The 17,796-nt window shown below is 46.8% G+C and overlaps 2 protein-coding genes across 2 annotated transcripts; both read left to right on the top strand.

Annotated features, from left to right (window-relative positions):
- Window positions 1-1,511: 1,511 nt before the first annotated feature.
- On the top strand, window positions 1,512-3,234 carry EV420DRAFT_1623189 (uncharacterized protein; the record flags this gene model as incomplete). The annotated part of the gene is made up of 2 exons (XM_060475914.1): window positions 1,512-1,527; window positions 2,129-3,234. The coding sequence occupies 2 exons, from the start codon at window positions 1,512-1,514 to the stop codon at window positions 3,232-3,234; spliced, it is 1,122 nt and encodes a 373-aa protein (XP_060323255.1).
- A 5,817-nt stretch (window positions 3,235-9,051) lies between these two features.
- Window positions 9,052-9,340, top strand: EV420DRAFT_1583951 (uncharacterized protein; the record flags this gene model as incomplete). Its single annotated transcript, XM_060474753.1, has 1 exon — window positions 9,052-9,340. The coding sequence occupies one exon, from the start codon at window positions 9,055-9,057 to the stop codon at window positions 9,283-9,285; it is 231 nt and encodes a 76-aa protein (XP_060323254.1). The 3' UTR covers window positions 9,286-9,340.
- Window positions 9,341-17,796: the final 8,456 nt, after the last annotated feature.

Here is a 17,796-nt window from a genome sequence, read left to right as displayed (position 1 = left end):
TTCGTAGAGGACGAGCGAAAAGGACTACTAGCCTTTGATATAGTCGGATTACTCACTTGCGTCTTCAACGACATAGAGGAATTTGGTATGGATGAAACAACAGCATTCACGGAGGGCTGGATGTGCCCAATCTATAAGAAAAACGACCGAAACAAGATGTCGAACTACCGCCCCATAACCCTGCTGAACTCTGAATACAAGCTCTTCACAAAAGCATTGTCTATAAAGCTGGTCAAAGCTGCACCGGAACTCATACACAAGAACCAAGCAGGCTTTATCCCTGGGTGCCAGATAACGAACCAAACAAAACTTATCCGTATGATAATAGACCATGCCGATTTAACACAACAAAATGGTCTGATTGTAGCTCTTGACCAAGAAAAAGCATACGATAGGATCCGTCATGATTATCTATGGAAGGTCCTAGAAGCCTTCCAAATCCCAACACCATTTATCACAACTATCAAATCCCTGTACAAACATGCTCAGACAAGAGTGATGGTAAACGGATACCTTAGCTCACCATTCAACATCACACGAGGAGTGCGCCAAGGTGACCCCCTGTCCTGCCTACTGTTTGACCTTGCCATAGAACCTCTCGCAGAAATGCTCCGACAATCTGGATTGAAAGGCCTGTCAGTTCCAGGCTCTGAAGAGAGATTGATCGCAAACCTTTTTGCAGATGACACAACTACATTTCTTCATGAGGACGACAACTTTGAAGACCTCATGAAACTTCTGGACAGATGGTGTCTGGCCAGTGGTGCACGCTTTAATGTGACTAAGACCAAGATCATCCCCATAGGAGACAAGGAATTCCGAGTAAACTTGATCAACCACCGCAAATCCAAAGATGACTTCGAAAAGATACCTGAGAATATCCATATAGTCGAAGAGAACGAGGCTATCCGAATCCTCGGGGCATGGTTTGGAAATAACATTCCAGAAGACACAGCGTGGGCGCCAGTACTCGAAAAAGTTGACCAGAGTCTTGCCCATTGGGATATGTCACACCCTTCAGTTCCCGGCCATAGGATTATCATCCAGACAGTTATAGGAGGCCTAACACAATACCTCACAGCGGTTCAAGGAATGCCGAAACATATTGAGGACAAACTGGAAAAACGTGAACGCAAGTTCATTTGGGAAGGAAAAACAAAGAACTTAGTTGACCTGGAAACACTCAAGCGCCTGAGAGACCAAGGTGGCCTTGACATCCTGGACATCTGAACACGCAACAAAGCCATTGAAATGATGTGGGTCAAATCACTCCTCTCAAGTGAACAACCGACGTGGACACTCTTTGCGCATGACATAATAGCCCAGACAGGCCTGAGTACCGAAAGAAATATCAGTCCCAAAGTTAAGCAGAATATCTTCTTACAATCCTTTGGAACCAAAAAGTCCAGCCTACCACATGACCTGCAAAGAATGTACATCATTGCAAAGGAAATGGGCGTCCGGGTAGAAGGCATCGCCTTCTCTAGAGAGTTAATCCGAAACAGACCAATATGGTATCACTCAGAGGTGGACCCCAGAATTAGACTCCTGACAAAGTCAGCAGCGAGCATCTGCCTCCGGGAGAATCACAACCTACGCCTTGTTAGTGAAGCCGAAGAGATCGCAGACCTTCTCGATGACCCAAATCACAACAACTCTCGCCGGGGAGAAATTTGCCAATGCTATATATGCATAGCTATGTCAGATAACCTAGGTTGTGAAAAGCCAAATGAATGCATGCTCCAAGCCAAAGAATTATTGGACACACTTCCACCAAAGTGGGACCCAAGGTTCATGCTTCCAGAAGACTATGAAGAAGCCCCCGAAATACTTGAGGAAGGATACGAATTTGACCGGAGAGTAACAACTACTGGCGACCAAGCCAACTTGTTCAGGATCTTCACGGAAGGAGGAGTGTGCAATGACCTACCAGATCTGAGAATAGGACCCTCAAACACTGCCATCATCACAGCGGCGACAGATGGTTCCTGTATTGACAATGGAACTGTGAATGCACGGGCAGGCGCTGGAATCTACGTGGAGGGAGAAGAGACACTAAAGATAGCCCTACGGGTGCCAGCCACTCTCCCACAGACCAATCAAGTAGGAGAAGCGGTCGCGACAAAAGAACTTGCAGCAACAGTGAACAAAAGAGCCATCCTGCACACAGACACAGACTCACAATATGTCCTGAAACATCTAACGTCCTCCCTCCGACGTATGGAAGACTCTGGGTACATAGGAGTCCCAAACAGAGGTATCCTCCAAGCGATGGTGGCGAGCTTCCACAGCTGGAAGCAAATCTCAACTATGAAATGGGTTAAAGGGCACAATGGGCACCAAGGAAATGAGGAGGCAGACCGTCTTGCAAATGAGGGAGCCTGGAAGAGTGATGCGGACTCCATAAGCCTTGAAATTCACCCAACTATCAGAGTAACAGGAGCGGCGCTAAACAAAATGACCCAAAGCCGAGCCTACAAAGCCCTGCACAAACGTAAGCTTCGTAACCTCCAACCCCGGCCCAAAACAGCTAGGAACCTGGAAAAAGCAATGTTAGAAGGGCTAGACGTGTTTGGGGAGAAGCCCACAGCAGAAGCCCTGTGGAGATCATTCCAACACAAAGACATTGACCGGGGTACAAGGTACTTCTTATGGATGTTAACCCACGAAGCTTATAGAGTTGGTGAGAAATGGTTACACTTCGCACCGGAATACCATGAGCGCGCTCAATGCGAACATTGTGGTGGCGTGCTGGAGAGCATGGAACACATCCTCACATCCTGCACCACCCCGGGACAGAAGGAAGTCTGGGATCTCACCAAGACCCTACTAGAAAAACGAAAAATCTCATGGCATTCCCCCTCAATGGCCATGATCCAGACCTGTGCGGTGCCTGTGTTCAAAAGACGGAATGGCAAATGTGATAGCGGTAAGGAGAGGTTCTACCGCATAATCATATCTTCTTCGGTGCAAGTCATATGGAATGCCCGTTGCGAGAGAGTGATTGGACGACAAAACAGTCCCTTCACACCTGACCAGATCCGAAACAGATGGCTGAAAAAGATAAACAAACGGCTAGAATTGGATCGCCTGATGACTTACAAACGTTTTGGCAAGAAGGCTCTCCCCAAAGACATAGTACTGAGAACATGGGCAGGGTCCCTCCAGAACGAGCATCAGCTTCCATCTGACTGGACAGAAGCAAGCAGGGTTTTAGTGGGTATGGAATCATAGTGGCTGTGGCACGCAAGGTAAGTATAGGGGATGGCACAAAGAAGCTCGAAGAAGATGCCCAGCCACTTGATAAGTCCCAAGTCCCACACTAATCTGTGCGCAATGCATTTCCTCGCGGTAACAATCTTTTATCAACTCGGAAACACTAATGATGCTTGGTTTGAAATCCTGGCAAATTCTCCAGGCTGCACGTTGGAAGCGACTGTGTCGCCGGACCGCCTCTGCAATAGCCTCAACCAAAAAAAAAAAAAAAAAAAAAAAAAAAAAAAAAAACTTTGTCCAGAGGTAGCATATTTTAGTTCCCCAAGTTCCAACTAGTACAACTTTTGTCTTTTGTTAGCATATTTTGGGCGGTGGGCGTGGATGACCAACCATTGAAGGGTCCATAGATCCTTCCGTGAAGTACGATAAAAAGACAAATTTGAAAGCTGAACCGGTTTTTTTTGGGCTAGGTAAATTTGTCCGAGATACTTAGCATATTTTGTGAACGTTGCATATTTGAGGGGTAACTTCCTAGGATTTGCCGGACAACATTTGGAGGGAGCTTCTGGAGGCTTTCTGTGACAATGTTTTGTCTGTGACACTGATTTAGCACACTGATTCAGCGACGTGACAGAATCACGTGCAGAGCTTAGGGCAAGTCGCACTTTAGGGCAAATTGTTCGACTTGAACACTAACCCTATTGACCTCCCTACGTGTTGGAATCCTCGGTGTTGCGCAGGGTAGACTCCTGGCTGGTAAGGCCAGTTGATATGAACTTATTATTCCTAGGCTCCTACAGAGCCTGTATTTATACTACTTCGCAATGTAATCTAGAATGTACTACAACTTTCTACTAGTCTCGTGCTTACTCAGCAACTCTCAGCATGATGCCGGATTGCCCCTTCTAGAACTTTCCGGCAAAATCCCAACACTACGGCAACTCCACGGGTAGAGATTCCAACTTCAAGCATCAAATGACGAGCTCAATTCGGCGATGATATACCCTTAAAAAGCTAATGCATATTTCCCTGATGGCAGTAGCTGGCGCTAATATGAATTCGGAGGTGCATACCTGTAACTGTTTTGCTCCTTGTCCCTGAGCGCTCAAAAAGCTGATGTTGGCGCTTTTCTTCCTCTCTCATCGCCCCATCTTTTCTCTTTTTCTGGACTGAGCAGTCAGAGTCGCATTCAGGCTCCAATAGCATGGCAGTTGGACAACAAGATGAGGAACAACCTTCGTCCGCGTATGTATACTCTTATCTGCGGATGACCTTAACTTCTCATGCGTATCACAGTCCTGTGGGTGCATTGCTATCTAATGCTCGTGGCCGGCCTTCCCTACTGCAGGCTGGCAGTCAAGATGACACAATGACATCTTACGTTGTCATGTCTCATCCTCTTGATCACGCACATGGCGCTACTGAGAGCGAACCCTTATGGGCTAGCATGCCGCCATCCTGGGGGCTATCAAGTCCTTTGGACTCTCCCACTGACCCTCCGGACTCTGCATTAAATTCGGATTCGGGGACATCTCCTGTCCCTCCACATGGTTCTATTCCCTTCTCCGGCCCATTTCAGAGCGCCCAAAATCCATCTGTCGCTAACCTACCGTCGCCGCCTCCCCCTCAGCTGAGTCAGATACTCCACGGCAGCCCATTCTATTTTCACGGGCTGCCTCAGAATACTTCAAACATTTCTGGAGCGCCGGTCTCGCCGACATTCGATGCTTATCTCACGCCGGAGCCTTCTCACAGTTTTCCCCAGGATACATCGAAACAGAAAGTCTCGGATACACCTATTGGGTCAATGCTTTATGGACACGCACCTTCGCTTGATACTCCCCAAGCTATTCCATCAGCAGTACCAAACCATGTTGAGCTTTTGAAAATAAAGTCTGGAGTAAGGACAGGTATGCTTCTCCATTATCAGATAGGACATATGGCAAAACTCAACGAGAGTTTAGTCCAGGATGATTACGAACAAAAATACCCAGAAGATTCTCCTGGATCGGAATGTGATCCCACAGCCAGGATCTGGCGGATATTCGCTGATGAATGCCAAGCCTACGATAAGGGGAAAATTGAGGTTCTTCGGGACAACGTCGACGTCCTTTTGGTGTTTGTGAGTTCAATTTCTGCGATGTTTCTATCATGCAAATGGCTAAACTCGGTAAGTAGGCTGGTTTATTTTCTGCGGTAGTGACCACCTTCGTGGCGCAGACATCCCAAAGCTTGCAGGTCGATTACTCAGAGATGTCTGCCTTCTTGCTTTATGAAATGGTTAATATCCAACGTGCCATCGCTAGCGGCGTCGCGGTCGACTCCGTCTCTGCTTCACCATTGAACCCCACAACTATCTTCATTCCGTCCGCTTCTGACCGTTATGTCAATGGCTTATGGTTCACGAGCCTTTCCTTGAGTTTAGTCACAGCTCTCATCGCGGTTCTCGCCAAGCAATGGATACGACAGTATATGTTAGCATCATCAGAGACTCCACGAGATCGGTGCAGGATTCGGCAATTTCGTTATACCGGTTTTCAAGATTGGCATGTCCCGATCATTATCGGAATCCTTCCATTCCTGTTGCACATTGCGCTTGCCATCTTCCTCGCAGGGTTGGTCGTCTTCCTCCTGGATTTGGAACAGTCGACCGCATATGTTCTTTTGGTGATCATGGGAGGCTCATACGCTCTGTATCTTGCAGCCCTACTGATGCCTCTTTTCTTCCCGGGATGTCCTTATCAAACTTCATTGACGGATCTCTTCTTTGTCGCCCACAAGAAAATTCTCGGATGGACATCTATGGCTCGCTATAAGCTGCGTCCACCCTCCATTCAAGAATGGGAGCTCCAGACTATCAAAAACCAATGCGACGACTTGGATGTTCACTCCCTTCGTTGGTTATACGATATGTCTTCCAATCCTGTGATTCATAGATGTATCATACAATGCATTGGCGGGCTTCAGCCCAGCATTAAACCTGACGTGTTGCATACTGCATTCGAAGGTACTGGAATCGAGGAGAGAAACTGGGAGATTTTGCAAGAATGCTTAGAACCTCACAGCTACCCAGGGTATTCTGCTGTAATAAATGGCATGGAAACACAATTAGAGCGCCTTCTTCGTAGCCGTCTCCGCTTTTCAGCGGAGGTACCATGCAGTCATCCTTCCACTATCCCATGCCTACTCTTGACGCTTACTCCGGATAGTCAGTTATCCTTCGAAATAACAACAATGACTGCCACCATCGCATGTCAAGACGATGAGCTCCGTCCCAGAAATCATCCAACCGGTGCTGACGTCTTTCTCTACCTCACCCGACAGGCCGATACTGAAAATATTCTTCTTCATCCATCCTTGTGGAGATCTCTGTTTTCAAATGTGATTTCCCGTCGCTCCCTCGCTCTAGATTCATTCCACAATTCCGAATTTGAACCATTCTGTTACAAGTTCATGGAAACACTTACACGACAGAAATTATCATGGAATCCTGCTCAACCACAGGATGATGGTACTCGCAGAATGTCCCTTCAAGACGCTTTACGGTTCGGACTTTATGACGACATCGAAACCCACTTGTTGGACGTGCTTGCCAAATTTGATGGATTGAGCGAGCCAGGGAGTTTCGACGACCACCCCCATGAATCTGAGATTTCACGGCGTATTCGCCTACTTTTGGCTATTACCAACTACGCCCTTTCCGCACAATCATTCCGTGCAGTTCGATGGGATGATCCGTCCCTCATACAGCATCACTGTTTTGGCATGGTTTTTTTCGCATTGAGAGAGCTCCGGATACATCTCACAGACTATGCAATGCTGTCATTCCGCGAAAGCGCTGCAATTTATTCCATCATCTGTCCACTTGTAACATCTCAATCATTCGCAAGTAAAGAGAAATGTCCGTCTCCTATACCGTGGATGATTCGTTCCGATGTAATACGAATACTGGTATGCATTATAATCCCCGAAAGTTCAAATCTGGAGCCTAGCATGTCTTGGGGGATCTTACCTCCGGAGTGGAGCAATGTCAGAGACGTGATTTGTGGACTGACATTGAATCCAAACACCCGTGGTAACTGGTTGATGGACAACTATGTGCCAGCGAACTGTGTCGTCGATGCAGGAACTCTCTTGGAACATAACATGGATAATGATGATGCCACTGCGGTAGAAACATTCACAACTCTTGACATGCTCCAATTCGCCGAGCAGACTATGTTCATCTATCCCTGGTGCCGTGTCATCCAGGCCTACATCTCAGCAATCTGTCGTATGCTTGACCGGAGAAGATCAAAGACTTCCCACCCAGCTCGAATTCCCACTCCCATCGATGCATATATTGATTATATTCATTGTCCTCAAAATCTTTATACTATCTGTGCCATACTTGGCAGGCGACTTTCGAAATGTACCGAAAAGGGCGGCACTGGAGGTGCTCAAAAAACCTTAAATGTGCTTGCAGGTCTTCGTCCTCAGGATCCAGCTTGGTCTCTGTGCATAATCAAGTTGGAACGCCTTTTCAAAAATCAGCAGTACATATCGGAACAGCAATTCTTCTCGCTACACGACGCGCAGTGGAGGCCATATGACATGCGCGAGGTGCAGCACATTATGATTCGGCTCGAAATTTCCGTCGCAAAGTTGAAACAAGTCGTTGAATATTCTGTCCCGGCGCCGGTGAGTAAAGTCTCTAGTCTGCTACCTGATCTCAACGATATCATTTTAGGACGACGCGGTGTTTGCTGAGGATCTCCAACCTAGCACAATCACCGATGATTCTCCCGTGGCATACATTCCCGATGATTCCGACGAATATGCAAATCAGCCGAGTGCTCTTGACACACCTGACTCGGAGTTGTTGTCCGTGTAAAAAATTGTTTGACGTATGGCACTGATTCACGGTGAGAAGACGCTCAAATATTCCAGTAATTATGGCCTTGCGAACAATCCATGAAAATTTAGCCTCTCGTTTTCGACGTCTTGAGGATCAGAGGTTTAAAATTTTCAGGGAATGAGGTTGCTGGGAAATACAAAGTGACGTGCGCAGCACAACATGAGAGACAGCTGACTGACATACTATGGGTAGTCGCTATGTGTGCAAAATTTTGATGAATGATTTTCTGTAGCTCTTACCTGCCATCCGTATCCTTTAAAATTTTATGGGTATATTTCTAGGTATTCTTCGATGCTTTGATAAATATTAAGGGGCAATCTGTAGAGTAGAACAGTTGTCGGGCGGTGACCGAGGTGGAAGGGTGAAAAAATCGCTATATGCAAAATCCCGTCACAACGAATGTCACAGTCAAATTGGAAGTCCGCCATTGCCATGCAGCGAAATGTTGGACTTGTCGCGGGACATTTTATTGACGTACAGTTATTTACCGGTCATTGCAACACCATGGTTCAATGAAACACTTAGCCTCTTGCTCTCCCTCCCTTCATCCTTCATCATTAATTTGTATTACATTGCTGATGTGTATTGTATCTTCATGTTCTACAGTAATTCTTCATATGTGACATGGATAATATTCCGAGAAATTGAGGCTTCTGTTCTAAAAATATCTATTTTCTCGTGAACTCAAAATCTGACCCAGAAATGTGTGTCCTCCATCTGAATGTAATCACCCACAAAGGCCTCAATAATGTTAATGACCTTCTGAAGAACCTGTATGACAAGTTTGAGACCAGACGCCCATTATCTGAGGAGTCTAGGGCATAGATAAAAGTGTGGTTCTGCCAAGCTATTGCCTTTGATGGACAGTCTGACAGTCCAATGCGCCTATTATTGCCCCATTGCCTCCGAATTTTATTTCTCCTCTTGCTCAATTTTTTACTATGCCTGGACATGCTAAATCAAACTTGAAAAAGTGCCAGATTACTCGCAAATGCCATGACCAGCTAATGGAAAAGGCAGTCATTGCACACAAGAATGAGCTTGCCAAACTACCCAGTGCTCCTCAGAAAGATGCAAGAAAAATCTGCAAAGATTTCGAGGCTGTATATCAGAGGGAGACTGGAAAGGAGATCTCGCTTTCTTATAGCACTCGAGTGATTCCAAGTTGCTGACTAATGAGGTTTGGGTACATGGGCCGGACTGTTTCAATGACTCAAAATAGCCCAGAATACCCACGCCACAATAATGCTGTGAAAGCGGACTTGTACCCGCACCTTTGAGCATCTTTTTTTTACTGTATCTTATTGTTGCATAGTATTACACATTCTTACATTCAAACCTAGTCAAAATTCCCAACCAATTGGAACCTACAGTAAATATCCAATTTTGCTGTTTCATTGACCGGTAAATAACTGTAACCGAGACGCGGCAGAGCTGACTTTGAAACTGTCACATTCTCTACCACTGAAATCGATGTTTCTCTCGTTTTTCATGCATCCTTCAGGCAATAGGTCCGGATCTTTTTGTTTTGAACTCTTAAAGTATGCCCTATTCATGCCCACAAGTTATTTCAGGGCTACCAAAGGCTATTGGCGAGAAACCGGAAGTAGCCGGTCCTTACACAGGCCATTTTCCGATGGTGATTGCTGCCTTGCAAGGCTTCCTCGAGGCCTACGAAAAAAACTACTGTGTACTATGGGTTATATACTTTCAATGGGCCATCAGAAAAAAAACCGAAGCCAACAACAACCTAGAATGTGCTGCAAACCAAAATTTGCACATCGCGATCCATTTGCACATCGTGATCACCCATAGTATCCAAAATTTTGGTTTCGACGCTTCTTTTTGCAGTAATCCTTATGCAGGGAATACTTAACTCGGGCTGTGATAGGTTCGTGGGAGCGGGGTCCTTGCCCTTGGTAAGTCTGCATCTCTTGGATACTCGGAACTTGAATGTGTGGCGTGGAGACTTCGTCGAGTTTATGTTCAATCTTCTTTTCTTGGGATTCATGGAAGCAATCTTTCAATTGAGTTGCCTCACCACGTTTTAAGATTGCCGTCCCACGTGTGGCGACCCCGAATACAAGTCCCAGTCTGAGATATAACGGCGAATTCAGACATATTCCCTTTTCCTTGCAACCCTTCATCATGTCCCAGCCAAAAGCCTTCCCAAACGGCCGCCCAGATCCCGTACCTACAATCACCATCGGCGGTACCCATAAATTCTCAATTGTCAACAAACGCCTCGTCAACATCCTTCCCTCCCTCTCCCCGCCCAACCAAACTGCCGTCATCGACCTCCTAGCCGACTTTATCAAAGAAATCGAAATTAACGGCTCTGACCCAACCTACATGCGCACCATCGGCATGCTCGAGCCCGATGAAGTCGACACAGATGGAAACAAGAAGCTTCACCTACTCGACGGGTGTTCGTGGCAGATGGCGCAGTTCATGCGATACTGCGAGCCCACACGGATTGACGAGGCGGAGCCTTTCATCCAGATGTCGCTGGCACAGTACCGGAGGTTCCACCCCCCAGAGGAAAAGGACGTCACCCCGATGTTGTACCTCGTTGCGTGCTATTCGAAGCAGCCTGGAAAAGAGGCGGAGGCGGAGCGTGTGTTCAAAGAGGTGGAGGATTCCACGGAAGCATGGAGAACGAAGTTGTGGGCCATGGCGCATATGAGCAGGATGTATAGACGTATGGGGAAGGCGGCCAAGGCGGAAGAACTGGAAGAGGAGGTCGCGTGAGTTTTGCTATCAGATTTGTTTGCAAGCAGTACTGACTGGCGATAGTTGCTGGTTCGTGGGCCACCCGTATGGAATGTCGGCTTCCGATTTTAAAGCGACAGTTAGCGATTCTACGTATTCGGGGGAGAACCATATCTTGAACCATCCCGCCGTCAGGAATATATTGGATAATACCACGGAGATTGGTCCGGGGATGGCTATACATTTGGATGAGATGCGGATTGAGGATGTTGAAGAAACGGACGGAGAGTCGTAGGATATTTGATTTACTCTCCGATAATTAAATTCGCGGTTAGCGTTGGAGCTGACTCTTGACACCGATCGTGCAACCCATTCCATGACTTCGGTAGTGGTTATATGTGCGACTACCGGGACTCTTCATTCGTAAGCCATAGGTGCAGCTGCGCAGAAGCAAACACGACTAAGTTTAAATTGAGGGACAACAGTGACGAGAAGAAGATAGCGAAGCGACTCATGGGGAAAGATGCCGAATGGAAATAAAGACAGAAAATCTACGGAGTATCTCCCAGGGCCGCCACAGTATATTCCGCTAGTGGTTACGAGTTGTAGGAGAAAGGTATAAACTGAACAGGCTTCAGGCTTCAACGTCACGTAGTCGACTCTTAAATACTTATCTGTTGGTGTGTATCCAAAGTGGAACTAGCTGAGTGTGGTGTTGCTTGATCGTTTATTCCAAAGGTGTTCAGACTCTGCTACCATACGTCGTCGCAGTCGATACTTTGAGGCATAGTAAATAGATTATGTTCTGTGACGTTAATAATTAGGATTGCACGTACCAATCATAGGTGTACATATTGTCTATCTGTTGAGGATAGAAGTGTCTTTAGCACCATCGACACTGGTGAGGGATTATAAAGGGGAAGGCCATCATCTTGAGTCGCAATAGTACACATGTGGACGCGACGAAACTAGGAAAGGCAAATGGCACGTCGAAGACAGGTGTTGGAAATTGAGGCAATGGCGCGTTGAGATCACATGCACCGTGAATTTGTCCGTGGGAAAATGCATGCCACTGGCCAAGGCCGGTATCCCGTAGCTTTGTTCCCTTAACTCTTTCTCTCCGTTCTGTTCTCCCCAGGTTTTGACGTTCAGCTTACCCTCATGAAGGATTTTATCATGCAAGACTCAGAGTCGTAGTCATTTGAAGCGAGCATCACCGAATTTTTCTACCTGTATGAGGATTGTTAGGGACTTGGAAAAGTCAGATTCGGAGACAGTACGGATTATGGGCAATGGAGGCGTGTACACTGCTTTTTTAATGCTAGGGTGTCACTTACCTTGGCTATCTAGCTTGACCTTCTCGTCTCTGTGCCCCATGATTGTAACCATAAAAGCCGGAAACCCGAGACTCCTCTCAAGGGATGTGTACCGACTTCTGGCGCTGTGCTAGGACTATAACTACCAATGGAAGACTGGTAGTGGAGGTACTTGGGTCACTCTTTTCCCTTGGCGTCTTGATCATGACTGGCATTTTTGTGACTTGCTCCAGTTACAGGCGGTTTGGCAGCTCGCATCAGCCTCGTGCAGATTTCGATTAGCCAAGGCTCGTAGTCAGTCCTCGTACCAGAGCTGTTCAGGAGAAACATCCGAATCGGATATGGCGTGGATAGACGATGCAGGTGCACGCAACGGTTCCTTCGACGTTGGACTGTTACTAATATCTTATGTCCAGGTAGACCCCTGCCCACCTCTGCGCCCGGCGAATCATGTCCATATCTATTCGCCAAGCGACACGAACCTGATAATTCCATCAAGAGATGGATGCCAATTCACGAATCGTGGTTGAGATTGGGAGTGGAGGTACGAGCACCGATTCTTTCGCCTTGACGATTTGCTGATTTGACATCTGCAGGTATAGCACTGGTAGCTTCATGCATACATCGTGCTGGTCGTGGCGTGTGACCCTGGATGCTGGCGCATTATGCTCCAGTAGTAATCGTGTGACCCACTGGTTCCGTGGAATCAACCAGTGATCTCGCTATACGCTCTCCGTTCTCGGCAAGCTTTGCCCTTCCCAGGCCTGACTCGTGATAGACATCTTTCCTCTGACAGGCAGAGATCCACGCTGACCTGTGTTGGTTGCACAGTGCGCTAACGTCCTGCTTGCCTTCAAGTCTTATGCTAAGACCGTGGAAGACGGAAGTGAATCCGATTTCTTTCACTTGACGTTTCTTCAATTTAGTATTTGTGCAGGTCCACTGGCTCCTTCGGACATACATCTCGCGGAGCTCTTCGTATCACCAGCGGCTTCTGTTACATTCAGCAAGGATCTTGATATAACCAGTGGCGTTATAATCCGGCAGAGAATGGACCTTTGCGTTTGGAGGTACGCATTTATTCACGTCTCATTTTGTACCAAGACTGATAAACATTTCACCAGGTACTGTTTTCAAGTAGAATGACGATGTGTATATCGCTATCTTGCAATGCCATGCTGCCCTTCGTTCTATATAGTCCGCATCAATGACGAAGGCAATCGAAGGTCTCAGGGATTCTGCGATGATACCGGCTTTCCAGTCATCGTCAAGGGCCTCGAAGCGCAAATTATATTCTCGCTACTCCCGTGGCGCCCCTTCCGCTTTTGCGTGTATTCCTTCATATCGTGCCCGCTTTGATCTATTGTTTGCAGTGTCCCAAGTGCGAGAACAGCCATCTCGGCAGTACTCGGGCCTACGCTCTTGACTTATCACTCGTCAAATTCAACACCGTCTATTACCTACCATGGCAGGATCTCTATAAGCTTTCCCCCGAGTCGTACTTTGTATTAGCGTGTTACAGGCCCTTCTCTGTGACATATCCCCTTTGGTGCTGCATCGTTAACCAACTTTATTTTGGGGAGATCCGGCGTTTATTTAACTGTCACAAGTGAGCTATCTACTAAGACGCCGTGTGTTGTGGAGTATAGTGACGGACATATGTTATATTTTGCGCCCTTCCTTAGGCTAATTGAAGAAGGCGACCTTGTTTTGACCGCACAAAAGATTACTATCTGCACGGAATGGATAATTCTCAAATCGAGGTCCTGTGGAGGTGCCTTTACTGGATACTTTTCATGCCAAGGTTCTCAGGTGTATATTTTTGCATAGATCGATGTACCTGCATGGAGCTATGAATGCCTAGAGGTGCTGATTGATGTTTGTATTTAGATGAAGCGTGCGATATCAAAGAATAAGCGCTTACAACTTCTCTCGTCCCAAAATCTATTGGTCGATGTCGACACAACGAGTATGTTTAGCGCCTTTGTTATCCTTTCATTCATAGTCGACTGGGAGTTAACTTGGCTCAGGGAACGTTCTTCTACTTCGCAGTTCTTGTTCTTTATTCTGTGCGCAATACTTCTGACCCGGCTGCAAGATTCCTCCCACGCAAAAGCTGTATTGCTACAAACTCCGAGGCGTTTGACACACGGCTAGTATAGCCCGTTCCCGGGCGTCTGCGTTGCCCTGCACTTGCACTTCGGCTGTTTTCTTCTTTTTGCCGTCTCTCTCCCTAATGGCATATTGCAGAATTCCTATCAATACACCAACGAATGTCGTGTACGATGCCTCATTTTCACGTTTTCTTCCTGTATAACCTTGCCGGGGCGAGCGAAAATCTGTGTAGAGTCTATCGCGACCCGAGTCAATCAATGTGCATATAATTTACTTACTCGAATCAATCAGCAGTCATCGCCTTGCTCAGTGCTGTGAATTACACCATTCCGAATTTTCATGACTGTATGCGAATTCTATGACTATCAGGAAGGAAGTTTGTTCTATTAGTCGGTGCTCAGGATTCTCCTTTTGGCATTTTCTCTCTTGTGCCTAAAGCCTGTGCTATGAGCGGTTCGGATGTTGGCACAGGCCGAAAATACAGCTGATCTCCGGCATTTAGATTGGCTGTTTGGGATTGGGATTCGGTTATCTTTACAGTCGCCTTTTCACCCCACAACCACATCACACAGAATTGTCGGCAATACTCACAACCCTCACGCGATTGAACACGAGATGTCAAATTCTCTTAATGATACAAACCTCAAGGATGATGAGGGTCGTTCACCGATGTACTACTCGTCACATTTATCGATGTCTCGTAATTACTGAATATATCATAGTCGACAACAATTGTCGAGTCCATCCATCCCTGGCTCTGGTTCTCAGCACTTCACGTCGCTTATAGGCAGTCATGATGATCTTGCTTCATCCGATGAGGCTGAATCATTCCATTCTTTTCCTTCCCAAGACGAGGCCCCCGACACTTCTCCAAGCCCAGAGGGAATCCCCCTAGAAGTTCATGGTGACGATACCAATCCTTCAGACAGTGGACCATCAGGTGTAAATCCGCTACCGCCGGATGATATTTCTGCCGACCCTGGCTTTCCGCTCGGGTTTGTGCCTCAGTCCTTTCTGCCTCAGAAGTATCCAGGCGACTATGGTGAGACACCACCTTGGATGCCAGTTATTCCATTGGTTCAATGGCGGCCTGATGGGCACCCCATCCCCCACGCATACGCACCATTTTTTCCCCGCCCACCTCCAGAACTTCCTGCATCGGAACAAATGTTGGAAAGAGGTGGGCGGACTGTACAGTTTGCATCGCCGATATTTCAGGTCATGCCATCTTTCACTGAGCATTCACCATCCTCCTTGGGGGTGACGATACCAACAGACCCCTCCAGCCCATTTATGCTCTCCCCGGAGCTACCACACACTTCAATGACTCCAATCATTCCACACTACCTGCCGGCGCATCAGGCCCGGGAATCCCGAATTTTTACTTCTGTAACGCAAATTCCACAACTGACTCCTCCATACCTACCAGCATCGGATCACAGCAGATCTAAAACGCCGACAAAACAGGCAGAGCCTGCAGAATCAGAAGCGAGAATCTCGACAGGTAAGCTTCCGAACTTCTTATGAGCAAGGTATATTGAATGAATGAAGTAGTCCACACCGATGATTATGAAAAGCGATATCCTGAAGACCCTCCAGGATCGGAGTGCAGCCCTACAGCCAGAGTATGGCGTATGTTCATTGATGAATGTCAATCATTTGATGCAGAGAGAATAGTCGGGTTGAAAGAAAACGTAGAAGTTCTTCTGGTTTTTGTCAGTGTTTTTCATACATTTTTGGTGCACATGTCTTAACTCAAACTCAAATCAGGCTGGACTGTTCTCTGCAGTAGTTGCAACTTTTGTGGCACAGACATCACAAAATCTGCAGGCAGACTATTCAGAAATATCTGCTTCATTGTTGTTCGAAATGGTCAACATTCAACGCGCCATCATCGACGGTGTTGCTATCAGCACTGTTCCTGCTTCACCACTGAATCCTAACAGCCTCTTTATCCCTACCACATCCGATATTTGGGTAAATGGTTTGTGGTTTGTAAGCCTTTCCCTCAGTTTAATCACCGCTCTTGTCGCGGTTCTGGCAAAGCAGTGGATACGGCAGCACATACTACCGTCCTCAGGAACTCCACGAGATCGATGTAGGATTCGCCAATTTCGCTACGTAGGCTTTGAGGCATGGCATGTCCCATTGATTGTTGGAATTCTTCCATTCTTGTTACACATTTCACTCGCAGTCTTCCTTGCCGGATTGGTCATCTTCCTCATGGCTCTGAATCATCCCATTGCCTATATGATATTGGCAATGACAGGAAGTTCTTATGCCTTGTATCTCATTACCTTGATCACGCCCCTCTTCTTCCCACAATGCCCTTACCAAACATCATTGACCGCTGTTTTCTATGCTATCTATCGGGAAATTCTCCGATGGATGTTAAAATCTAGGTCTACCTTGCGACCACCTTCCATGTGGCAACGGGAACTCCAGACAATTCAAAAGCAATCTGATTTCTTGGATATCCAATGTCTTCAATGGTTATACACCATGTCTTCCAATCCCACAGTTCATAATTGGATCATACAGTGCATCGGCGGATTACAGACTAGCATCGACTCTGAAGAGCTCATTTCATCATTTGAAAATAGCGACCTCAGGGAGAAGGAATGAGAACTCCTACAAGGATGCTTAGCACATCATTCTCTTACTACATATAACATCATTACCCAGCCCACACAGCTGGAACGACTGCTGTGTAGCCATCTCCGTCTCTGTCAGGGTGGGGGATGGGACAATACTAGACGCACTTTGTTTATTCTGAACCCACCTCCCACAGACATAACTTCCTGCACAGATGAAACAGTGGCACTGACTGCCATTGTTGCGTGTCAGGATGACAGCATCCGTTCCCCTACTTATGCAAGCGGGGCTGATGTCTTTATGCATCTCTTGCAAAGCTGGACTCGTCGATCAGTCCTACTTCACCCTTCCATATGGATCTCGTTATTTGAAGATGTTGTTGCTAAACACATGTGCGACATTGGAAACACACCTATTCATGACTCTGTGTACGAACCATTCTGTCGTGATTTCCTGCGATTGATTGCACATCCAGGAGTATTGTGGAACATTGGACAGCTACAGGATGATGGAACCCGAAGGATGGATCTGCAAGACGCATTACGCTTTGGGCTCTATGATAACATCGAATTTCATCTCCTAGGAATACTAGTGGATTTTGATGTCTGTAGAAGCGATCCAGAAGTGTCGGGACATGTCCGCCTGCTTATCTCCATCATCAATTATGTCCTTTCCACTGGTTCATTTCGCACGGTTCATTCAAGTTATGGGGAGCAACCAGATCATCTACCAGAAGAATTCTACTGTGGGAATTGCCTGGACATTGTTTTTTTTGCTGTGCGAGATCTCCGAATATGCACTGGAGACTCCAACACATCACTGTCTGTTCCTGAATGTGCCGCCATTTCCTCCATCATCAGCCAACTCATAGCATCGCCATTTTTTGCAAGCAAGCATAAAAACTGCTCTGAACAGCTGTGGGGGATCCGATCCGACGTCATTCAC

Source organism: Desarmillaria tabescens, assembly GCF_030435595.1.
Source record: "Desarmillaria tabescens strain CCBAS 213 chromosome Unknown EV420scaffold_85, whole genome shotgun sequence".
NCBI classification, from domain to species: Eukaryota; Fungi; Basidiomycota; class Agaricomycetes; order Agaricales; family Physalacriaceae; genus Desarmillaria; species Desarmillaria tabescens.
This window is presented reverse-complemented; position numbering and strand designations above follow the sequence as displayed.